Genomic DNA, 26,222 nt, shown 5'->3' with positions numbered 1-26,222 from the left:
ACCTCTGCCTACCTGTACTATGGACCATGTTCCTACCTACTACCAGTATTTTGGCTCTGCTGACAAGGTCTCTGCCTGCTGCCTGTACTGACCCTGGACTGTATATGGACAGTATCCCTGTCTGTACTGACTATGAACAATATTTCTGTCTGCTGCCTAGACCAATGCTTTTTTCTGTGGACAACTGCACTATGAAAGCCACAGTTAATCTTTTATTTACCTTTTGCTTAGCAGAATGTATTTTGGGGTGTAAGGCTGGATTCACACCTATGCATTTTTGGTGCTTTTTGCATTTTGCAGATTTGCACTGCAGTCCACTTAACATTATTTCCTATGGAACACGTTCTGTAGTGCAAATCTGCAAAATGCAAAAAGCACTAAAAATGCATAGGTGTGAATCAAGCCTAATTATTCGTATGTGCATGCTATGTGTTATAAATAGGAAGGGCCTTCAAAAATGTAAAAGGTAGTCAGGAAATTAGATGTGCAATTTATGTCCCTAGAACACCTGACTGAGCCCATTTCATGTTGTACAGAGGTATGCGTCCAGGCTGTGAAAAAGTATCACACGTGGTATCGCCATATTCAGGAGGAGTAGAAGAATGTATTTTGGTGTACTTTTGTTATGTACATGCTATGTGTTAGAAATAGCTTATAAAAGGACAACTTTGTGAAGAAAAAAAAAATTCTTCCTTTTCTTTGCACATTTACTGAAAACTTGTGGGGAAAAAAAGACACATTTAAAAGTTTAATTTTGCCTTATAGAATATTCGTTGGGGTGTTTTCTTCTCAAAATATGGTAATTTTGTGGGTAATTCCATTGTCCTGTTGCTTCATAGCCTTCAGAAGTGTTATAGGTAATCAAGAAATTAGGTGTGCAATTTGGGGTGTATTTGCAATGCTGTGTGAGAGAAATAACTGCTTAATATGACAATTTTGTGTGAAAAAAATTACAACTTCAAAAAACTTACAATGCCTCTTAATAAATACTTTAGCAAAAAGGGGGTAATTTGGGGGGAATTTGTACTGTTCTGGCAAGTTAGGGTCTCGAGAAAATCAGTACACCGGGTGTCATCAATTTTTAATACTTTTAAATGGCAAGCAAGCTATTTGTAGGCTCTCTAACTTCCACACAGACCAAATAATATACACTGATTTAGGTTATTTTTACCAAAGCAATGCAGCAGTAAAAATTACTTAATTGCAAAATGTTATATCAGAAATAAAGAATTTTCTTCATCAATTTAGGCTAATATGTATTCTGCTATATGTTTTTGGTAAAGAATATTCCAATAAGCATATATTAATTGTTTTGCACAAAAGTTATAGCGTCTACAAACTATGGAATATATTTATGAAATTTGGAATTTTTTTTTTTTTTTTTTTTTACTAGTAATGGTGGTGATCAGTGACTTGTAGCGAGACTGCGATATTGCGGCAGACAAGTTGGACTTTTTTGTGGACCAGTGACATTACTTCAATGATGGGTGCTAAAAATATGCGGTGTCACTGTACTAATGACACTGGCTGGGAAGGGGTTAACATCAGGGGCGATCAAAGGGTTAAGGCTGTGCCTAGGGACACAGGATCCATGCCTTACTGACAGAACAAAAGATCAACTGGTGTTGGCGGATATGGGTTTGCGGGACCCACTGATGAGCTCCTGCTGTGTACAATCACTAGAGCGAGCCGCCATCGGCGCACTTGCACCCAGTGCCCGGAAGTGCAGGATCACGTGTGTATATATACATGATCCTGCACAGCGCTGCCGCGATGTAGCAGTAAAACTGATATGGGGCGGTCGGCAAGTGGATGTGAACCCAGCCTTGATGTTTGTAATAATTATAAATTTAAACATTAGAAGAAATGTGTGCTTGAAAGTGAGTATGATCCCAGGTTTTGTTTTACAGGTTGGAAAATGGGCTTGTTCAATAGGAAAAGGATGTCATCTGGTAACTTGTTCTACCTATACCGTTTCTCCATAATCAATCACACGTACCAAAATAAAGTAATGATAGGGGCGCTGAAATAATATATAAATGTCAATAACAAATGTGAAAATTAATAATCATACAACACCCTAAGTAATGTACAACCTATCACCATAAATTGTGAAAGACCAATAATTACAAAAAAAATGGATGATATAAACAATAATGAATAAAGTCCCAATTGAATACCAGAAACAAAAAAAATATTATATATATATAGATCCAAAAGTCCAAAACAGTGATTCATTCAGTGAAAAACTCCTAAATCCATATGCCAGAAAGGCGGCTGAAATCTTCTACAAAGTTATGACACGTCCCTTCACCAAAACTTGTGGACATAGAAAACACCCCAACTGTGAAGATAAAGTTGTCTTCTTACCAGATGCTGTTGACTACTTTATTTAAAAAGATAGTCAAATAGGCTTATGCAGGTGAATTCCCTGCTCACATGGAATAAGGTGGACCTCTTATGGAAAGAAGCTTCTCCTCAAAGACTCAGACAGGTCATAAAAAAAAAGGGCAAACAAAATCCATAGCGTGACACCGTTTAATAATAAAAATAAATTAAAAAAACATAAGGCCAAATGGCTGCTTACATATGCCGGTGCCCGACCTGGCACTGGGGCTGCTCGCTTAAAACAATCGTTTCGTAATGGATGCGTAGTTCCTCGTTGTGTAGGGCGTGCGTTCCACCAAGAAACAGCCGACAACCAAAGACGACCGGAACTGTGCGTGTACGAACGTGACTGGGTACCGCCTCGACGTACGTTTCGTTTGACACGTCATCAGGAAGCGTACCCAATCACAGAGTCAATGTTCTTTATGGTGTCTCGATCGATCCAATAGACCAATCGAGAAACACTTAGGTGCGCAGCCTCAGTCCCACTTAAGGCTTAATAGAAATCCATTGTTTGTAAAACATAACTAGCAAATAAACACTAAACATAGTTAACCCTAGACCCTAGGGAAAAACTTTACATACCAGACATTTAGTTAACAAGTGAAGATTAAAGAATGAAAAAAATAAAATAAATATAATAATCCTGTGGGATATTCCTATTGGAAGAAAAGAGAGGGAGTTGGTTTCTTGTAATTTGCAAGATAACCTCTAGATGTCAGTCTATAAATGAAAAAAATTCTCCTACCACTTATTGACCAAAAAAAGTTTTTTACACCTGAATAATTAGTTACAATTTTTTATAAAATATAATTGTTATAAAATATATTAGTGCCATTTCTAAAAAAATATTTAGCAATACTCTAATCTATATATGTAAGGAAAAAAACAACAAAACCCTACATCATAGGATAGAAAAATTCACCAAAAATTAGAAATGAAAAAAAGAAAAAATATATCTAGAACAAAAAAAGGGGGGGAAAAAATTTCAATCGTTGGACAAAAAACAATTTAAATCAAGCTCTATGTTCATTCCTAAAGGCTGCATTGTCTTTCATTTATATATCCACTTTGTTTCATTTTTTGATATTTCCCTTTTCATGTGTGTTCCTCTCCAATGTTTTGAGATCTTACCAATCCCATAGAATTTGCAAAGTGAAGGATCGCTATCATGATGTGATTTGAAGTGTCTTGACACACTATGATTGGGAAAACCTTTCTTGATATTTGTGAGATGCTCATTAATTCAAATTCTTAACTGTCTAGTAGTTCGACCTACATACTGTATAGAACAAGGGCATTCTAGCACATAGGTTACATGATCCGAATTACATGTGATTAATGGTTTAATTTTGTACTCCAGCTTAGTGGCTTGGGATTGAAACTGAGTAACCTTTCTTGATGAGCCGGGTCTTCTGGTTGTCTTGCAGGCTTTGCATCTAGTGCAATAATGAAAACCGGATCCATCAAGAAAGGTTACAAGTTTTTTAGGGGGATCGGGAACATTACGGGCTAATTGATTTCTCAAACCCGGTGCCCTTCTGTAGATGAATTTAGGGTTCTGTGGAATAATAGAAACCAAATCTTTATCTTGTTGTAAAATGGTCCAATACTTTTTAAATATAGTTTCCACTTGTCTATACTGCCTATTGAACCCTGTCACGAAGGCTGTAGCTCCTTGGTGCTTTTGATACCAGTAAAGTTTGTCTATCCATCTGTGACACATTTTTCATTGAAAAATTGGTACCATTCATCCAACATTTGAAGGTCCTCAGTCCCTTCATTGGGACTGATGTCCCACCTGAGTCTCCTTGGAGTTAGGCTCCTTTCCATATACATATCAAATGAGCAAAAATTGATGCAACTCATGATCAGGAAAAGGAAAGCTAAATCTGCCATTTTGTATGCCAAAATCGCAGATCTTAGGAAAGAATGGTGCCATTCAGTACCACTGACGAATATTCAGAAAGAGCAAAAACTTTACAGAGCCATCTAGCCAAATATGATAGTGAAATAAAAAATAAAAAAATGTAAAAATATCAGAGGGACATTAAAGATTTTGAACAAAATAAAGTATACAAATGGCAGGAAACCCTTTTGGCCACATCTGGTAGTGAAACTTCAGGCGAAAGAGAACCCATTTTAGAATCATTAGCCCAAGCCAAACCAGTTTCTAGCACCCCCAAAAAAACAAATAGTAAACAAGGTGGAAATCCAAAAACCTATTATTATCCACCATCCAATCCCTACCCCCACTCTTCTCCCCGTCCAATATATACGTATAATAGGTATGGCCCTTTGGATAATAGACATCCTGATTACAACTATTATGAACCGCCGAGGAATCATTATCCTCCGAGACCCCCTAGAGGTGCCTTTAGAGGTAATTTTAGAGGGAGACCCGGACCCCATCAAAATCAACACCAGAGGGGGGGAAGGGAGAGGATGGAAAGGGCCCTATTGTATTCCTCCTACCCCCCACCCTCCACAAGAATGTATAGAAAACGAGGAAAGAGAGGAGGCAGGAGAAAGAAAAAGAAAGAGAGACAAGTAAATGAGGGTATTTTCAATCTAGCAGGTGTTGAGCTTTCTGAGAAAGAATTAGAAGTATTAAATCAGGGTTTAAAATTTGCACCCAATAAAGATGTGGACAAGTTTGAATTATTTGTTGACATCGAGAAATATGTGAGGAAACTTAATATTAAAAAATATTTTGCAAACCCTAATATAAAAACAAGTATTCCCACTACAGAGTCATTATATGTACATAGTGGGCTAAAAAACAATTCTGTGTTCAATCCTAATAAAGGAATGCATCACCATATAGAAGTTTTTAAAAATATGGTACAGCATGATGTGAGGAATTTAGAAATTAAAAGACAGGCTAAAAATAAAACTGTATGGGAAGGTATAAAAATGATAGAGGAAAACAAACAGATAGTGATACGAGCAGCAGATAAGGGGGGAGGTCTCGTGATATTATCTCGAGACTATTATTATCATGAGATGGGACGATTATTAAATGATACAAATACTTATAAAAAATTAAATGGTGATCCGACTTTAAAAATAAAAACTTTACTTATAGATTGGGTAACAGAGGGCCTATATAAAGATATCTTAAATCAAAAGGAAGCCGATTACCTTATACCACATGCTCCAAAAATTTCAGTAATGTATATTCTGCCAAAAATACACAAAAACAATGAAAGACCTCCGGGTCGACCTATAATAAGGGGGATGGAGTCCCTGTTTGCAAGATTGGGAGAATATCTAGATGTTTTTTTCAAACCACTAGTGATAAAAAGTCCTTCGTATTTGAAAGACAGCAGAGATCTGCTAGTACTTCTACAAGATTTAGTAGCATCAGAAGACACCATCATGATTACGGTAGACATTGAGTCACTGTACACTAATATCCAACAGAAGGATGCACTTAGAGCAATAAAGTGGGCACTAACAAAAGAATCCAAACTTAAGAAGGTTCAGATAAATTATTTGATTAGAGGCCTTGATCTTGCTATGAGTAACAACTTTTTCTGCGCCAATAATGAGTACTATAACCAAATAGCAGGAGTGGCCATGGGAGCACGTTATGCTCCCAGTGTAGCCAATATTGTTCTCAATAGATGGGAATCAGAAACCATCTATAAAAATATGAACAAATCCCTCATTTTCTATAAAAGATATATAGACGATGTAATTCTTTTTTGGAAAGGTACTTTGGAGAGTTTCAAGGATTTTTTGAATAAAATGAACGGTAATCAATACTGCTTGAAGTTCACAGCCGAATATAGCAAGGTGGAAGTGAACTATTTGGACCTTACTATTACTAAAAAGCATAATAAGTTTGTCACCAAAACCTATTTTAAAGCCACAGACAGAAATGGGTATGTGCCCACACATAGCTGTCACCACCCACAGTGGATAGGAGCAGTTCCCAAAGGGCAATATATGCGATTAAAACGGAACTGCGAGGAGGAGTCTGACTTCCATTCACAAGCTAAGGTTCTAACCAGTAGGTTCTTAGAAAAAGGCTACTCCCAAAAAACCCTAGAGAAAGTTGTTACACAGGTGTCACAGATGGATAGATAAACTTTACTGGTATCAAAAGCACCAAGGAGCTACAGCCTTCGTGACAGGGTTCAATAGGCAGTATAGACAAGTGGAAACTATATTTAAAAAGTATTGGCCCATTTTACAACAAGATAAAGATTTGGTTTCTATTATTCCACAGAACCCTAAATTCATCTACAGAAGGGCACCGGGTTTGAGAAATCAATTAGCCCGTAATGTTCCCGATCCCCCTAAAAAAACTTGTAAGCTTTCTTGATGGATCCGGTTTTCATTATTGCACTAGATGCAAAGCCTGCAAGACAACCAGAAGACCCGGCTCATCAAGAAAGGTTACTCAGTTTCAATCCCAAGCCACTAAGCTGGAGTACAAAATTAAACCATTAATCACATGTAATTCGGATCATGTAACCTATGTGCTAGAATGCCCTTGTTCTATACAGTATGTAGGTCGAACTACTAGACAGTTAAGAATTTGAATTAATGAGCATCTCACAAATATCAAGAAAGGTTTTCCCAATCATAGTGTGTCAAGACACTTCAAATCACATCATGATAGCGATCCTTCACTTTGCAAATTCTATGGGATTGGTAAGATCTCAAAACATTGGAGAGGAACACATGAAAAGGGAAATATCAAAAAATGAAACAAAGTGGATATATAAATGAAAGACAATGCAGCCTTTAGGAATGAACATAGAGCTTGATTTAAATTGTTTTTTGTCCAACGATTGAAATTTTTTCCCCCCCTTTTTTTGTTCTAGATATATTTTTTCTTTTTTTCATTTCTAATTTTTGGTGAATTTTTCTATCCTATGATGTAGGGTTTTGTTGTTTTTTTCCTTACATATATAGATTAGAGTATTGCTAAATATTTTTTTAGAAATGGCACTAATATATTTTATAACAATTATATTTTATAAAAAATTGTAACTAATTATTCAGGTGTAAAAAACTTTTTTTGGTCAATAAGTGGTAGGAGAAATTTTTTCATTTATAGACTGACATCTAGAGGTTATCTTGCAAATTACAAGAAACCAACTCCCTCTCTTTTCTTCCAATAGGAATATCCCACAGGATTATTATATTTATTTTATTTTTTTCATTCTTTAATCTTCACTTGTTAACTAAATGTCTGGTATGTAAAGTTTTTCCCTAGGGTCTAGGGTTAACTATGTTTAGTGTTTATTTGCCAGTTATGTTTTACAAACAATGGATTTCTATTAAGCCTTAAGTGGGACTGAGGCTGCGCACCTAAGTGTTTCTCGATTGGTCTATTGGATCGATCGAGACACCATAAAGAACGTTGACTCTGTGATTGGGTACGCTTCCTGATGACGTGTCAAACGAAACGTACGTCGAGGCGGTACCCAGTCACGTTCGTACACGCACAGTTCCGGTCGTCTTTGGTTGTCGGCTGTTTCTTGGTGGAACGCACGCCCTACACAACGAGGAACTACGCATCCATTACGAAACGATTGTTTTAAGCGAGCAGCCCCAGTGCCAGGTCGGGCACCGGCATATGTAAGCAGCCATTTGGCCTTATGTTTTTTTAATTTATTTTTATTATTAAACGGTGTCACGCTATGGATTTTGTTTGCCCTTCTTTTTTTTTTATGACCTGTCTGAGTCTTTGAGGAGAAGCTTCTTTCCATAAGAGGTCCACCTTATTCCATGTGAGCAGGGAATTCACCTGCATAAGCCTATTTGACTATCTTTTTAAATAAAGTAGTCAACAGCATCTGGTAAGAAGACAACTTTATCTTCACAGTTGGGGTGTTTTCTATGTCCACAAGTTTTGGTGAAGGGACGTGTCATAACTTTGTAGAAGATTTCAGCCGCCTTTCTGGCATATGGATTTAGGAGTTTTTCACTGAATGAATCACTGTTTTGGACTTTTGGATCTATATATATATAATATTTTTTTTGTTTCTGGTATTCAATTGGGACTTTATTCATTATTGTTTATATCATCCATTTTTTTTGTAATTATTGGTCTTTCACAATTTATGGTGATAGGTTGTACATTACTTAGGGTGTTGTATGATTATTAATTTTCACATTTGTTATTGACATTTATATATTATTTCAGCGCCCCTATCATTACTTTATTTTCAGCACGACAAGTTTTTTCTCTTGTTTTTTAGGGAGCAGCTATTAGTGTTTCACTTAGTTTTATTTGATTCACTGATTATTAGTTTTATTTTCTTTTTCATTTGCTTAAGTGGCGCGGAGTCTATTAGCTGTTGTTTTTTCAGCTATATTTTTTCACAATCACACGTACCAAAACATTATTTCTTATAGTGTAGTATTTATTTTATCAAAGCTTCCTGAAGACGACGTGACGGTGAAACCAGTTGAGGCTGTACTATTTCTGTTGGGGCATATCAATTGTGTATAATTGTGTATAATAATAATAATGTTTTAAAAATGTTAACTCTCCTGCATTATGTGGCAAGTCCCAATGTGAGTGGGCATTTGTTTATGGTTTTAAACTACCGTATATACTCGAGTATAGGCCGACCCGAATATAAGCCGAGGCCCCCAATTTACCCCAAAAAAACTGGGAAACTTATTGACTCGTGTATAAGCCGAGGGTGAGACATGCCTGTCCGTCCATCCCTGTGTGTGTGTCCGTCCATCCCTGTGTGTGTGTGTCCGTCCATCCCTGTGTGTGTGTCCGTCCATCCCTGTGTGTGTGTCCGTCCATCCCTGTGTGTGTGTCCGTCCATCCCTGTGTGTGTGTCCGTCCATCCCTGTGTGTGTGTCCGTCCATCCCTGTGTGTGTGTCCGTCCATCCCTGTGTGTGTGTCCGTCCATCCCTGTGTGTGTGTCCGTCCATCCCTGTGTGTCCGTCCATCCCTGTGTGTCCGTCCATCCCTGTGTGTCCGTCCATCCCTGTGTGTCCGTCCATCCCTGTGTGTCCGTCCATCCCTGTGTGTCCGTCCATCCCTGTGTGTCCGTCCATCCCTGTGTGTGTGTCCATCCGTCCATCCCTGTGTGTGTGTCCATCCGTCCATCCCTGTGTGTGTGTCCATCCGTCCATCCCTGTGTGTGTGTCCATCCGTCCATCCCTGTGTGTGTGTCCATCCGTCCATCCCTGTGTGTGTGTCCATCCGTCCATCCCTGTGTGTGTGTCCATCCGTCCATCCCTGTGTGTGTGTCCATCCGTCCATCCCTGTGTGTGTGTCCATCCGTCCATCCCTGTGTGTGTGTGTGTCCATCCGTCCATCCCTGTGTGTGTGTGTGTCCATCCGTCCATCCCTGTGTGTGTGTCCATCCATCCATCCCTGTGTGTGTGTCCATCCATCCATCCCTGTGTGTGTGTCCATCCATCCATCCCTGTGTGTGTGTCCATCCATCCATCCCTGTGTGTGTGTCCATCCATCCATCCCTGTGTGTGTGTCCATCCATCCATCCCTGTGTGTGTGTCCATCCATCCATCCCTGTGTGTGTGTCCATCCATCCATCCCTGTGTGTGTGTCCATCCATCCATCCCTGTGTGTGTGTCCGTGCAGCCTTGTGTGTCCAGCCTACCTGTGCTCCGTCCCCTGCCTCCGTCGTCCCTTGCCTCCGTCCCGTGCCTCCGTCCCGTGCCGAGCCTCCGTCCTTCTGCCATGCCAGGATCGCCGCTCTTCGTCGGCGCCTCGGCGGCCATTCCTCTGTTCAAAAGCCGCGCCTCCGTCTGTGATAGGCGGAACACTCAATTTCCCAGCAGTCTGTGTTCCGCCTATCACGGACATCCTCGTCCGTAGTATGAGGATGAGCGGATGTCCGTGATAGGCGGACCACTGACTGCTGGGAAATTGAGTGTTCCGCCTATCACAGACAGGGAGGCGCGGCTTTTGAATAGTAGAATGTCCGCCGTCTGTCTGCTCGACACGCTGATCGGGCAGGCAGACGGCGATGACTTGAGTATAAGCCGAGGGGGGCACTTTCAGCCTCAAAAAAGAGGCTGAAAATCTCGGCTTATACTCGAGTATATACGGTACCTTTTGATACAGTAAATACTACACTATAAGAAATTATATTCTGGTATGTGTGACTGATTATGGAGAAACAGAGGTGAAAACAAGTTGCCAGCTGAAGAGACCACCTTGTCCGACGATATACTTATGCTGCGAACACACGACCGGACTTTCCATCAGACTAGGTCCGACGGTCTTCCCGACACTGAGTTCTGACGCACTTTCCAAACTAACGGACTTGGCCACACACGAACGGACTCAGTCCGTTAGTTTTGAATGTGATGACGTAAACAGGACTAAACAAGGAAGTTCAGTAGCCAATAGCTTCCCTTGTGTCGTATTTGGTCCACCGGACCAGCACACAAATGGTTTCCCCAATTTTAGTCTGTCGGAATTTGAGTCTGTCAGATTTGAAATGTTCTATTTGTAGGTCAGTCTAAAAATTTTCGAAAAGCAATTAGACTAGTCCACACACGATCGGATTGTCCGGACTAATCCCTTCGGACCTAGTCTGCTGGAGAGTCCGGTCGTGTGTACGCGACATTAGCCTATTGAACATGCTAAATTTTACTTAGGCTCTGTGGTGAGTGTGTAATCTAAATGTGGTAGTGGTCATCTGATGCACAATTTTTTTGGGTTGTAAACCCAAGGAGGAAAAAAAACCTGCAAGACAAAGGCATAATGAGCTAGTATGCATAGCATACTAACTCATTATGAATGACTTACCTGAGATTGAAGCCCCCTGCAGCTGTCCTCGTACACCGCTCTGGCGGCCGACATTGCTCCTGGAGTTACTAAAGGGTTTCGCTGGCTCCTGGGCTGTGATTGGCCGGAGCCACAATGACGTCACTCCCATGCATGCACATGGGAGCCACCGGTAATAGCACACTCACTGAAGCAACGGCATTGCCTGAAAATACATGCAAGTTTCAGGAGTGTGTTGTGCTCAGAATGCAAGGTTCAGGAGTGTGTTGTGCTCAGAATGCAGGGTTCAGGAGTGTGTTGTGCTCAGAATGCAGGGTTCAGGAGTGTGTTGTGCTCAGAATGCAGGGTTCAGGAGTGTGTTGTGCTCAGAATGCAGGGTTCAGGAGTGTGTTGTGCTCAGAATGCAGGGTTCAGGAGTGTGTTGTGCTCAGAATGCAGGGTTCAGGAGTGTGTTGTGCTCAGAATGCAGGGTTCAGGAGTGTTTTGTGCTCAGAATGCAGGGTTCAGGAGTGTGTTGCGCTCAGAATGCAGGGTTCGGGAGTGCGTTGCGCTCAGAACCTAAACAGTTCTTTTGACTGGCTTCTCCTCCTGCCTCTTCCTCCTGTCCTGAGCTGCGCTTCCATCACGGTCCCCGCTATTCCCTGATAACAGTGGTGGAGGAGGCGGGAGGGAGAAAAAGGACCAAGACACAGAAGGAGGCAGGAAGAAGTCAAAGACCGGCAACTAGAAGACAGGGGTCGGGGGGACAGGACACTGTTCGCTGTCTACCTGTCACCTGTTGGCAGGTGGACCGCGATCAACGGGTTGCCGACCCCCATTTTAGACCATGTGTTAGATGCAACATCCCCTAAATCTGAACCTAGGATGCATCATTCTGTTATTTGAATGTAGCATCTCTACATACAGAACCACTCGTAGCCGCTTCATCAAAAGTTTATAAACATTATTACATGTCCAATTTGCCATTGCACTAGAAGGGACATGTGCAAATGCTTCCACCTCCTTAATGTCTATGTAGTCCTTTGCATCTAGGTGTGTACCTCCTTATGGACCTGAGGCTGCAGATAAACATGGATGGAGCCTCTGATTTGCACTCACGATACAGCACATTTTGAGAAGTGTGACATATAAGGGTTTTTTTTTTTTTTTTTTTTGTGCATCGGGAGGCCTATATAAGTTAAAGGGAGTGCAGTAATGGCAGTTATTTATTGTAAAAACATAACATTTTGTTTTTCAGAATTTTTCAGATTTCTTGTTCCGTTGGTATTTAGAGAAAGGAAAGCGTGGAAAGCTTTTGTCCCAACCAGTTTCCCAGCATGGGCACCTGGCTTTATTTTTGCAAGCTCATGAACATCTTAGTTGGTTACATGAAGTTAACAGCCAAGATTTTGAAACGGTAAGCTGACTGTAAAAAAAGAAAAAAAAAATGGATTTAAACCAGCTATTTTATTTTTAAGGCAGTTTGTTTTGCAACAAATCATTTACTGGCACTGTTAATAACATATAATATCTTACTCTTAATGCTACCTTGTAACACACTCCTCTCAAAGGGGTGATTGAATAATAATAACTTGATTATGAGTAGAAGATATTGAACCAGATGCTAGGAATCTGCTTGGTGCAAGAACACTCTTACCTGTGGTGACAGTTCTTTTAAAAAAGAAGACGAATGCATTCCATACTAGTGAATAATATGTGTTACAGTATGCTTTAAAAGAGAACTGAGGCTTTTAGGTTTCTTTTTTAACGTCTGTTTATTTTTTAAAACACAACTCCAGGAATGCTCTTTTTTGCAAACCTAAGTAAACCTAGCTTGGCCAGTTGTACTCACCATTTAGCAATTTGGCCACTATTGGGTAAAGGCAACAGGGGGGCCTGGGCTGGAGTCCAAAGATCAGGGGCAGACTGGGCCAGGTGGCTGATGCAGTCGGAACCTTTAGTCTATAGGGGCTGCCCGCCAGTCCATGCTGCTTCCTATGTCCCAGAGCAAAGCGCTGAACAGAAGAGCAGTATAGGACAGTGTGAAAATCTATTCCCACTTCCTCATTCTGGTCATGTGAAGAATTGAGAACATCAGTAGGGAAGTCTATAATAGACTTCCTCAGTTTTGGCCAGTGTGCGTTCACCTGAAGGTAGCAGCGTAACTAATTAGTCATGAATTTGAAGTGTCCGGTGATGCAAGATTAAGAAATTGTGCCCTTGCTGCAATAGCTCTGCATCGGCTGTGGCTTTGCAGAGGTATGCCTGGTTGTGTTTTCTTGCCACCACCGAGTTCTGCTCCACAGCTCTTGCTAGAGGTTTCAGTCTGTGGAATTAGGTCCAAGCCATGGAATCAAATTTCACTACTTTTGAAGACTTAAAGCAGAGTTCCACCCATTTTTTTTAGTTTATTAAAAGTGAAGAGCTTTAAAAAGCATAGCTGCTGACTTTCAATAAACGGATACTTACCTGTCCCACGGTCCAGCGATGCCTCCTTGAGCCTCGCTCCTCTCCTCGGCGCCGTCATAGCAGCTGTGGGCACCTGGCCGTAACAGCTTATGGCTTCACGGCCGGGCGCGCACTGCGCATGCGTGGGTTGCTGAAGCTGGTATTCCTGAAGCTAGTGTCGTGCCTGGTGATACTGGGGCTGGAATCGTATGATCTTCTTGGGAGCATCACACATGCCCAATCTCGTACTCCTTTGTAGACTCCTAGCAACAGCTTCTTTCCTATCCTGCCTGTGAGCTGCATCATTAACTATTACCTTATTGGGGAAATAGCTGTTACCTTTCCGAGGGTTGAAAATCACAACAGTTGTTCCAAACCTTGACCTCCCTAGGTTTATGTTATTTCATCTACTTCATAACTCAATAACTCATAGGGAAATAGGTCTGTTGCCTACTATGGAATTTATGGGCTTTAGTTGTGAATTTTTTGTTGTTCTTCCATTTTTTGCTTGTTTTAACTTGGCAACGTCTAGCACAAGAAAGAGGATACATTGAGAGATATATATTTCTGCATCATTACACTTGACTGCACCAGGCAAAGTTTATTTTGTAACAACTGATTCTTAAAATAAAAGCTGTAGTGTGTCTACCCTCTGTGGGTGACCAACTCTTTGGAGCTTTGCTAGCCTAATAAGTTAATTATTTTCTTACATCAAGGAAAACAGCCATAGTACTACATGGGTTATATCAGCATATCAGGTGCTGGACACTGGCATGCCCCTTAAAGCGTGAACTTCCCCCATATAACCCCTCCCGCTACTGGGAGTCCTCAGTTTTTTTTCCAGTGTCTAAGGTGTTGGGCACGTGTAAGGATGTGTTGTACCGAGCTCCACGGGCCGTAATCCTTTGATGAGAGCCAGCCATCCTGACCGGATCCGTTCTGATGTCCCTGTAATGGACTAAATGAATGCTACCCGGGCCTCGTTTTGCTTGCAAATGCTTTAAAAGCTAGGCCCTGGGATCCAGTACTTTTTGGTAGTAAGGCCAATAAAAGTTTACTGGCAGGGTCTTCTCGCAGGTCCAGGATTGTGGAATAACCTGAGTGTTCCTCTGTTCCTGAAGGATTCCTTTCAAGGTCTCGGAGCCTAACGTGAAGGGCGAAGATTGTTTTTTTTTATTTCTGATAAACCCTGCGAGGAAAGGTAGGGGAGATTTTCTTAGGAATCTCTCCTTCCATGTATTGTGTTGTCATGTCTGTGTCACCATGCACTCACCATTCTGATGCTGTAAACAGCAGAAGCTCCACTCTCCTCTCCGTTCAAGCCAGCTCAGACCCTCAGGTATGAAGGGGAGTTCTGATCACTTCCTGGGCCCCCAGATTGGCGATTTTGATCTATTTGAATGCCAGCCGGCTGCCTCTTTTTTTTTTTTTTTTTTTAAACAAATGTTTTTTTGGGCAAGTCACGGTCGACTCGTCAGGCGGAGGATTTACCCCTGCCACCACCCGTCATGATGCTGGGGCTCACGCGGGAGATTCACTTCCCTGTTGAAAGAAGAAGGGGGGGGCGTTTTCATGTGGGGGCGTGGCTAAATGGCGTTAGACCCCGGCCACACGTGGAGGAAGTAATTTAAGCTATACAGGAAAAGCTGCTGCCTGGCGGTGAAGGGACAGAGCAGAGTGGTTGCTGGTCAGGTTTGGTGACACAGGCATTCCCTTTTGTTGACAACATCGTACTGTATAGCTAGGGCTAATAGCAGCTTTTGTACTGTACTATAGCCTAGCAAGTGTAACATTCTTTTGCTGGTAGTGCCTCTGCTTTGTACTGTAAGCTATGAGCGGCAAGGGGGCCAGGAAATCTAAGGAGTCATAGCAACCTAAGACCCTGTCCAAAAAAAATTCATCCTCCTTTGAGAGTGTTGCGGCCGGTCAGATTGAGCCGCCAGAGGAAGCTGTTGTTGCAGTCGCTCAAGACGCTTCAGCCCCTGAGTATGTTACATGTAAAGTGTTGTCCTCTACCTTCCCTGGCTTAGAGAAAAAGTTTGATGCAATTTTATCCCCTCAGAGCAGAGTTAAACGCAGTAGATCCCTTTCCAAGAACTAGATGGCCTTTAGTAGGTTCGGCAGTGCAGCCGGTTCTGGCCGCAATGGGTGTATCCCAGGCCATTAAGGAACACTTTGAGGAGATGCTTAAATTCTTACCTGTTGAACAGGTTCAGCAGTACACTGATTTAGCAGACACACTGTGTTTCACAGTAGATGCTATGAGAGATGCGTCCATTCAGATCTCACGTCTGATGTTGGGACTAGTGCATTCTCGCAGAGTTCTTTGGCTTAAGAGTTGGTCAGCCGAAGCACCATGTAAGAAGCTCCTAGCCAGTTTCCCTTTTCATAGTAAACGACTATTCGGAGAATATTTGGATAAATACTTACAGAAGATTTCCAATGGCAAAAGCTCTTTGTTGCCAGTAAAGAAGAAATTTAGACATTTGTCATTTAAGCTGGCCTCTTCTCCTGTATTAGGGACATCAGCCTCTAGGCAGTCTCGAATGCCTCAGCCATCAGGTTCAAGGGGGAAACCCCAGGGACAGCACCAAGGTCAGAAAAGATCTTGGACAAAAGCCCACCAAGCAGAGTACTAAAGGCTCCTTATGAAGGGGTGCCCCCGCTCACTCGGTTGGGGGGGGGCTCCTGCAATTTTCATAGATCTGGCAGGAGCAATGTCAGGACAAGTGGGTGGTTTCTCTGGGTTACAAACTAGAGTTTTGCCGTCTCCCCGTTTTTTAAGGTCATGGGTTCCCAAAGACCCAGAAAAGAAGGCTCTCCTTCTAGCACTGGAACATCTGCTAGCCATGGCAGTCATATTAGAGGTTCCCTTAGAGGAACCGGGCACAGGTTTTTATTCAAACCTCTTCACGGTCCCAAAACCAAACTGGGAAGTAAGACCTATTTTAGATCTCAGAGATCTAAATCAGCACTTGAGCATCTGATCCTTCCGCATGGAGTCAATTTGGTCGGTAGTAGCCATCCTCCAAGAGGAGAATTTTTGGCTTCAATCGATATAAAGGATGCCTATCTTCATGTGCCAATATTTCCTGCTCCCCAGAGGTTTCTACGCTTGGAAGTAGAAAACCATAATTTTCAGTTTGTGGCTCTGCCATTCAGTCTAGCTACAGCTCCTCGAGCCAGATTAAGGGCGCAGGGCATAATGGTCCTAGCCTATTTGGACGATCTACTCTTAGTAGACCATTCGGTTTCTACCAAAACTGTAAATGACCTAGAATCTCTAGGCTGGGTTCTAAACCTAGAAAAATGATCCTTGAGGCCATCAAGTAGAGTACAATACCTGGGACTAATCATAGATACCAGGCAGGGAAAGGTATTTCTACCTCCAAAGAGAATCCGTTCCATTGTAGAACTAATCCATCTCATCAAGGCAAAGAAAAAGCCTTCCATTTGGCTGTGCATGAGATTTTTGGGGAAGATGGTGGCCTCCTTCAAGGCTGTTCCTTACGCACAGTTTCATTCAATATTGCTACAAAGGGCAATCCTGTCAGCCTGGAACAAGAGGGTTCAGGCCTTAGATTTTCCAATTCAGCTTGCTCCCCACATACGTCAGAGCTTAAATTGGTGGCTGATATCCAGCAACCTTCAAAAGGGAAGGGCATTTCTACCTGCCACCTGGAAGGTAGTAACCACGGATGCCGGTCTTTTAGGCTGGGAAGCAGTCCTGGAAGAGGATTCTGTCAAGGGAAAGTGGTCCAGGTTTGAAAGGACCTTGCCTATCAATATTTTGGAAATTCGGGCAATTAGTCTGGCTTTAAGAGCCTGGACAGTCAGACTGAAGGGCTGTCCAGTCAGGATTCAGTCCGATAATGCCACGGCTGTGGCTTACATCAATCACCAGGGGGCACGAGGAGTCGTGCAGCCCGTAGAGAGGTGAATCACGTTATGACTTGGGCAAAACACAACGTCCATTGCCTATCGGCAATTTTCATTCCTGGGATAGAGAATTGGCAGGCGGACTACTTGAGCCCCCAACAATTATTTCCAGGAGAGTGGTCCCTTCACCCAGACATCTTTCTTGCGATATGTCAGAGATGGGGTATTACGGACGTGGACCTGTCCGTGTTCAGATTTAACAACAAAGTTGTCAACTTTGTGTCAAGGACAAGGGATTCGCTAGCTTCCGCAACATGGGATCGATTTTCTCTGATCTATGCATTTCCTCCAGTTCTGCTACTTCCGCATCTTCTTTGCAGGAACAAAAGGAGATGATTCCTGTGGCTTAGAAGGCCTTGGTTCGTCAAGATCATAAGGATGGCAGTAGGAGTTTCCTGGACTCTGCCATTACGGCCGGACCTTCTTTCGCAGGGTCTGGTATTCCATCCTACCTTACAGATGCTAAATTTGACGGTCTGGCTATTGAGACCCACATCCTAAGGGATCGTGGGTTATCTCCTTCAGGCATATCTACCCTAATTAATGCCAGGAAGCCAGCTTCCAGGATCATTTACTATAGAGTCTGGAAGGCATATGTTGCCTGGTGCGGATCCAAGGGTTGCCACCCCAGGAAATGTTATAGGTAGAATTCTTAATTTCCTACAGATGGGATTAGAGATGAATCTGGCCTTGAATACCATCAAGGGCCAGATCTCGGCCTTGTCAATATTCTTTCAGCAGCCTTTAGCTTCTCACTCTTTAGTGCGTAGCTTTGTGCAGGGGGTAACACGGATCAGTCCTCCGATCAGGACACCCCTAAATCCTTGGGATTTGAATTTGGTCCCGTCAGCTTTGCAAAAGCAGCCTTTGAACTCTTACAGGAAATTCTCTTGGTTCCGTTGACCAGAAAGATAGTCTTTCTGGTTGCCATTTCTTCTGCTAGAAGAGTTTCTGAACTAGCGGCTCTATCTTGTAAGGAGCCATATCTGATTATGCATAAGTATAAGGTGGTTTTACGCCCTCATCCTGAATTCCTGCCAAAGGTAGTGACAGGGTTTCACTTAAACCAGGATATTATTCTTCCTTCATTCTTCCCAGAGCCTCAATCTAGGGAAGATAGGTTGCTACATTCCCTTGATGTAGTAAGGGTGGTCAGAGTGTATTTAAATGCGACCGCTCAAGTTCATAAGACAGATATTTTGTTTATTCTGCTGGATGGTCCAAGGAGAGGACAGGCAGCATCTAGTTCCACTATTGCCAAGTGGATTTGTCAAGTCATTGTGCAGGCTTACGGTTTAGAGAGGAAGATTCCTCCTTTTCATATTAAGGCACACTCTACCAGGGCGATTAGTACCTCCTGGGCGGTGCATTATCAGGCTCAGATCTGTAAAGCCGCGACATGGTCTTCAATTCATAAAATTAGCAGATTTTATCAAATCGATGTTAAGGGTCAGGAGGATTCTGCCTTTGGGCGCAGCGTACCGCAGGCTGCAGTATAAGTCCTCTGACTTCTTTTTTTTTTTGGTTGTGTCTCCCCCCCCCCCTTCAGTTGCCATTGCTATGGGACATCCCATGTAGTAAGTACTACGGCTTTGTGTCCCCTGATTTAAGAAAAGAAAATAGGATTTTTAAAACAGCTTACCTCTAAAATCTTTTTCTTTGATGTACATCGGGGGACACACAGGTCCCTCCCTTCTTCTCCTTATACACTATGATTGCTTGGCTACAAAACTGAGGACTCCCAGTAGTGGGAGGGGTCATATGGGGGAAGTTCACGCCTTAAGGGGCGTGCCAGCGTCCAGCACCTGATATGCCGATCTGTCAGACGCGAGTAGAGGAGAGCTGATTGGCTACTCCTCTGACTGGGGGGGGGGGGGGTCTGTGCTGATCGATTATCAGCGGAGCCCCCCCGAGGATGCCCACACTGGGCCACCAGGGATGCTCAGCAAAAGGTATGCCACCCTAGACCACCAGGGATTCCAGTCAGTGCCCACAATGGATGCCAATCAGTGCCCACAATGGGCATTACTGATTGGCATGCATTGTTTGGCACTGATTGGCATCCATCAGTACAGTATATTACAATACAATGCCGACTGTCAGTGCCCATCTGTGCTGCCTGTCAGTGCCCATCTGTGCTGCCTGTCAGTGCCCATCTGTGCTGCCTGTCAGTGCCCATCTGTGCTGCCTGTCAGTGCCCATCCGTGCCGCCTGTCAGTGCCCATCCGTGCCGCCCATCAGTCCCACTTATCAGTGCTGCCGATCAGTGTCCATCAGTGCCGCCTTATCAGTGCCTGTCAGTGTAGCCCCATCACTGCCCATCAGTGAAGGACAAAACTTAATTAAAAAGTTTTGAAACTGAAACAAAAAAATTTTTTTTTCAAGATTTTCAGTCTTTTTTTATTTAGCAAAGAATAAAAACCGTAGAGGTTATCAAATACCACCAAAAGAAAGCTCTATTTCTGGCAAAAAAAATGCTAAAAATATAATTTGGGTACAGTGTAGCATGACCGCACAATTGTCATTCAAAGTGCGCAGCGCTGAAAGCTCAAAATTGGTCTGGGCTGGAAGGTGTTTAAGTGCCCGGTATTGAAGTGGTTAAGCAGTGCGGTGTCTCTTCAGCTTTTGCCCGACCTTCTTCTAGGACAATTAGTATCATCAGACATTTGAGAGACTATTGACTCGTTGGCCTCCCTTTGCTAGAAGAAATTCCAGAAATTTTTCTTTAATATCTGCATAGTCCCCAAACAGGCATTTTGCAGTGCGTCTTGGACCTAATGGCTTTCAGTAGTTTGTCAAGCCACAAAAGTTCAAAATTAACCACTTGCCCTTTGGAAGATCTAACCCCCCACCCTTCATGACCAGGTAATTTTTTTCAATACGGCACTGCGTTATTTTAACTAACAACTGCGCAGTCATGCAAAACCGTAACCAAAAAAATTTATTTTTCTCTTATATTCACCGACCGACACAGCTCCTCTCTTAGCCATTGGGTTGTTATGCCCACTACTAGGACAATACTAGGCATTAGTTGTTATATAACACTCAGAACTCTTTAGTTCTGCCGGTCCCTTGGGCAACAGCCCTCCAGCCTGCCATGCAGTCATCAGTTTTATTTTGCCTAGTGAAGGAGGTCCGTGCTTTTTTATGCAGAAGCGTGACTTTTTGCGCAAGATGATTGATCCTGTGACCTGCTATCAACAGCCGGCTGGGTGACCGGTTGGATACTTTTATCCTTGTAGTCTCCCCAGTTTGGCCATCGAGCATGTGCAGGCCGCAGCTACGCGCTAGGCAGGCCACGACGAAACCTCAGCTGCAGAGCGGGTCGGTGAGCTTTTATGCTCCAGAGCATACATATGACCAGGCTACTGACTGACTGCGTCACAGTATACCGGGCCAGCAGCCACCCTGTACTGATCAGTGAGTGGGTCTGTGATGGGATGTCTCCCAGCTCTTTAGGACTGCTAAGTATAGCTGTCCCTGCCTTGGCAAGGCTGAGCAGCTGGGCATTCCCAGGGAGGTCGATTCAGGGGTCCCTCACCTCCCTCTCTTCCCTCCCTGTCCCGCTCTTCCTCCCCCCCTTCCGTCTGGGGATGCTGTTTAACGCTGTGTGTGTCTATGCAGGGGCTCTCTGATGGGGCTCTCACCTGGGGGGGTTGCACTGGCTAGCTGTTTCTTGGGTCCTGTTCTTCATGCCCCTGGAAGGTGTCTGTGAGGCCATGCCGGTGTCCTGTGCAGCTCTGTGCTCACCACCATTGTTTTCTCCCTGTACCTCATGGAGCTGCTTTTGGCAGCCATTTTAGGTGTGGGCAAGGGCAGCATTCTCTCCTGGGCTTCAGCGGCCATTTTCCTGGTGATTGTTCCTATACAGGACACGCCTGCCATTTTCTTGAAGCCTGAACATGTTTTTTAGTGTTCTCTAGTGGTAGCATGTGATCCTGTGCACTCACAGCCATTTTCCCTTTGTTTTATGTCCTTGTGCTGGAAGCTGGGCGGCCATTTTCTTGAAGCCTACGCACACTTCAGTGCGGTTTAAGCACCATTTGCAGCTGCTTCCACCGAAACAGCACTGCTTCCTCTATATCTGGGAGCCAACAGGGACTACAGGCACTACCTGCTGGATAGCCCAGAACTCCTCAGGGTGGAGATTCTGGCGGGAAAGAGCCCCTCAGCCACTGGCAGCAAGGAGGGTGGGACTGTCACTGTCCTAAGTCCCCTTCGGGTGGCAGACAGGGTCAGCATGGCTTCAGAAACTGGTGTTTCTTTCCCCGAAATCCAGGCAATTGCAATTGGGTCGCCTACGGACTGCGCAGTGCCCATGGACACTCTGGCGGCGATCCTCAATTCGTTCGTTCGTTGCCAAGATGGAGGTGGCACGTGGGCAAAGGGGTGCGGCCCCTGCCCCCCCCCCCCCGGTCCCCGTCCTCTGGGGAAAGCTCTGATGCAGACTCTGGTCCTGCTGAGGTTAGTGACCCCTGCTCTGTCTTGTCAGATGCCGCTGACTAGGACCATTCGGACAGTGAGGATGAGTCCCTGTCCGGGTCTGTGCGCGACAAAGCGGTGGTTGGAGCACTTATCACAGCTGTGCGTGATACCCTGAAGATTCAGGAGCTAGCGGATCTCTCTGCTGATGTACCGGTCCCTTTTGGGTCCCACAAGCCAGCACGTTCACCTAAGCTGTTCATGTATCTGACTTATTTTGACAAGTTAATTTACAAGGAATGGGGTCGCCCGCAACTGACCTTTTCGGTCCCCAAATCCATGGCGGTGCATTACCCCTTTGAGGAAAGCCTTCTCAAGAAGTGTTCGGATCCTCCTGTCTTGGACTTCTCAGTATCCAGGTTAAATAAAGTAACCACGATCCCATTAGAGGGGACTCTGCCTTTAAGGACCCCACGGACAGGAAGGCCGAGGCGGTGTCTCGTTCCTTGTTTGCCCCAGATTGGCCTCATCGCCCTTGGTACGCAGACCTAGTGTGCCTGGTGGCAGAAGCCCCATGGCGACTGCCGCTACGAAAGGACCTTCTGTCTCAAGGTCCGATTCTCCTTCCTGCTTTACCATCGCTGACTTTAACAGCATGGCTATTGAGAGCCAGGTGTTGAGGAACCGAGGTCTGTCGGACTCTCTGATTCCAACTATGTTGAGGGTGCAAAAATCATCTTCTGGCAAGATATATCATCGTACCTGGAAGGCTTACAGCTTCTTTTATATATCCAGGGTCTTGCTGTTTCTTCAGCAAGGAGTAGACCAGAAATTGCCGTTAAGCACCATTAAGGGGCAAATATCAGCCTTGGCTGTCTTTTTTTCAGCGACCCCTGGCATCTCACTCATTAGTGAGTACCTTTGTTCAGGGGGTGCAACATGTAGTCCCTCCGGTGCGTCCACAGTTACCCCGTGGGATTTAAACCTGGTGTTATCGGTGCTTCAAAAACCGCCGTTTGAAAATATCAGGGAGATTCCCCTGTTAACTCTTTCCCAGAATGTGGTCTTTCTAGTGGCCATCACATCGGCCAGTAGGGTTTCGGAACTGGCGGCTTTGTCCTGCAAGTCGCCTTATTTGGTTATCTACAAGGATAAGGTGGTGTTGTGTCCGCAACCGTCTTTTTTTTTTTTCTACCGAAAGGGGTCTCGGCCTTTCATATGAATGAGGACATTGTATTACCATCTCTGTGTCCTAAGCCGAAGCACCTTAAGGAAGTGGCCCTTAATGCTCTGGACGTGGTTCGGGCTCTAAAGGTGTATTTATCTGCCACTGCTCCCTTTTGGAAGTCAGACTCGCTGTTTGTTTCTGTGGCTGGTCCCAAGAAAGGCAATAGCGGTCTCGTTGGCCACCATTTCCAGGTGGATCAGACAGATTGTAGTACAAGCCTATGCCTTGAAGGGGCAGGTGCCCTCCTTTCCGGCCCACTCCACATGTTTACCAAATTCTACAAGGTAGACGTCAGTGCATCAGCTGATGCCTGTTTTGGCCACAAAGTTTTGCAGGCGGCCGTATAGTTGCAATTGAATATGCAATATATTTTATTTTTTCCTGGTTTTTCGATGAAATAAAAGTACCGTTAAGTTAATGCGCTGTTGCATTCGATTCCGCAGTTTTGGTGCGGTTGTGGGTAGTCACACCTGTTGAGGGTACCCTGGTTTTGTGGTGGATCTCTCCACGCACTGTTGTTTTTTTTGTGGGTAAAGTTTCACTAGTTCCCACTTAACATGGTGGATGAAGTTTTTATGCGGTTTACCTACCCCTCATTTTGCACTGCTTGGGGATGTCCCAATGGCTAAGAGTCGGTCGGTGAATATAAGAGAAAATAGGATTTTTTGTACTCGCTGTAAAATCCTTTTCTCTGTAATTCACTGACCGACACAGCACCCGCCCCTCCTTTTTCTCTTTATGTTACACTGCTTGTTGACGTACTGATGACTGCATGGCAGGCTGGAGGGTTGTTGACCAAGGGACTACCCCCTGGGCGGAACTAAAGAGTTCTGAGTATTGTATAACAACTAATGCCTAGTACTCTCCTAGTGGTTGCCATAGCAACCCAATGGCTAAGAGAGGAGCTGTGTAGTTAGGTGAATTACAGAGAAAAGGATTTTACGGTGCATACAAAAAATCTATTTTTTCCCCCCAAAAATAGAGCTTTTTGTTGGTGTTATTTAATCACCTCTGCGGTTTTTATTTTGTTTTGTTTTTTGAGCTATTAATCTTTTTAGATTAAACATATTTTTAATAAAACATTTTAAACAACGTTTTTAGATTAAACATATCTAATAAAAAAATCAAACTTCTTCATCAGTTTAGGCTGATATGTATTCTACCACGTTTTTGGTAAAATAAATCCCACATTGATTGATTTACGCAAAAGTTATAGCATCTACAAACTGTGGGATATTTTTATATTTTCTTTACTAGCAATGGTGACAAGTAGCAACTTATAGCGGGACTGTCACTGTACTAATAACACTGGCTGGGAAGGAGTTAACATCAGGGGCAATCAAAGTGTTAACTGTATGCCTAACTAGTGATTTTATGTACTGTGAGAGGTGTTTTTATTACTGGAAGGCACTGATCCATGCCTTCCTTACTGACAGAATGGTCATCTGCCTTGTTTACATTGGCAGACCGCCGTTCTCCCTCAGTACCAAAGGATCAGTGAGTGCTGGCGGATGTCTAGACCGTGGTACCCGCCAATCAGCTCTCGATGTACATAAACGCAGCCGGCCGCCAGCAACGTGCCTGCATACCCCCTACGGGGGTACGTAATCCTGCGCAGCAGGGCCACTTTGCCACCGTATATGTAAGTTATACGTTCGGCAAGTGGTTAAATCTATTTGTTTTGTTATAGTCTCTCTCAGATGGAAGGTTTTCTGCCTTTGATAGAGAGAAATGTATCTGTTTCTCCACATTCTCTTATGACTGCAGAGCATCCCAGTTATCGCTTACTCTGAAGCATCTTTTCCTGAGGGAACAGTCATCTGACCTAATGTCCAACATCAGAATCACTCTTTGAAAGCTGGAGAAGTTCATCTAATTTCTGAACAGCGCTGACTCCCAGCATAATTCCTGGAGTACATGAGCCTTATGCTTATACACCACCACCAGGTTTTTCTGTCAAAGGAAAAGTTTTTCTTTTATATTCAACAACCGACACCGCTCCTCTCTGTAACTAAATGGGTTTGTTAGCCTGCCACTAGGAGAACTAGGCAAAATTGTAACACAATACACAGAATTGTCAGTACCGCCCAGGGGGCGGACCCTGTGCTAACAACCCTCCCTGCTACCCCATATTTTGCCTAGTGAAAGAGAATGACCTAGGAACCCTGCGGGCCCTTTGGTCCATTTTTTTGATGCAGGATTTATACTTTTGCGCAAGATGAAAGATCCTGGGATCTTCTGGTAACAGGCTGGTTGAGTTATCCTTGTAGTCCCCCCAGTCCGGTCATCAAGCGTGTGCAGGTCGCAGCTAAGGCTCGTCAGGCCGCAACATACCTCAGCTCCAGAGGTGGCCAGTGAGCTTCAATGCTCTGGGGTATACATATGATCGGGCTACTGTGATCTGGTCTGGATCACAGTATACCGAGGCCAGCAGCCACCCTGTAACTGCGCAGGAGTGGGTCTGAGATGGAATGTCTCCCAGCTCTTCAGCTCTGGTAAGTACGGCTCTCCCTGTTTCGGGGGGTTGAGCAGCTGGGCATTCCCTGGGAGGTCAATTCGGGGACCACCTCACCTCCTTCTCTTCTCTCCCACATCCCTATCTCCCCCCCCCCCGGGGGGTGGTTACATGTGCTGCTGGCGGGGTGTGTATGGACATCTCTGGATCTCTCACCTATAGGGGATCTGTGCGGCTAGCGATGGTCCTGGTCCCAGTGTGGGGGGTCCCAAAAAAGGTGTCTGTGAGGTATTTTGGCTGGTTAGAGGCAGCACTGTTTTATGATTTCTCTTGTCACCTCATGGCGCTGTCCGGCGGCCATTTTGGCTAAGGGCAGAGCAGGTTCCCCTTGTGAGCTTCAGCAGCCATTTTCTATGAGATTTTCCTATTAGTATCATTAGCGGCCATTTCTTTGAAGCCCAAGCGCTCTTTTCACCGCAGCCCTCTTGTGACAGCATACCATGTGCTATCACATGCTGTTTCCTGTGTATACAGGACGCTGGATGGCCATTCCCTGAACGCTGGTGCAAGCTCTGCAGATCGTTTCACCGCACTTTTCTACTGCTACTGCCGACAC

General features: G+C 44.0%; 1 protein-coding gene across 4 annotated transcripts in view; it reads left to right on the top strand.

The window, feature by feature from the left end:
• NUP133 (nucleoporin 133) overlaps window positions 1–26,222 on the top strand; it is a 951,293-nt gene that overhangs the window by 788,967 nt on the left and 136,104 nt on the right. For 3 of the 4 annotated variants that reach the window (XM_077486541.1, XM_077486544.1, XM_077486542.1), the window contains one exon: window positions 12,373–12,531. The exons of the other annotated variant lie outside the window; for it this stretch is intronic. In XM_077486541.1, coding sequence (XP_077342667.1) covers window positions 12,373–12,531 — 159 coding nt within the window. The remainder of the gene's footprint in view (window positions 1–12,372; window positions 12,532–26,222) is intronic. 4 annotated transcript variants of the gene reach the window in all.

This window comes from Lithobates pipiens, unplaced genomic scaffold (genome assembly GCF_037356315.1).
Source record: "Lithobates pipiens isolate NorthernLeopardFrog02 unplaced genomic scaffold, aLitPip1_a1.2 Scaffold_18, whole genome shotgun sequence".
NCBI lineage: Eukaryota > Metazoa > Chordata > Amphibia > Anura > Ranidae > Lithobates > Lithobates pipiens.
The sequence above is the reverse complement of the archived record's forward strand: the minus strand, read 5'-3'. Positions and strand labels throughout refer to the sequence as shown.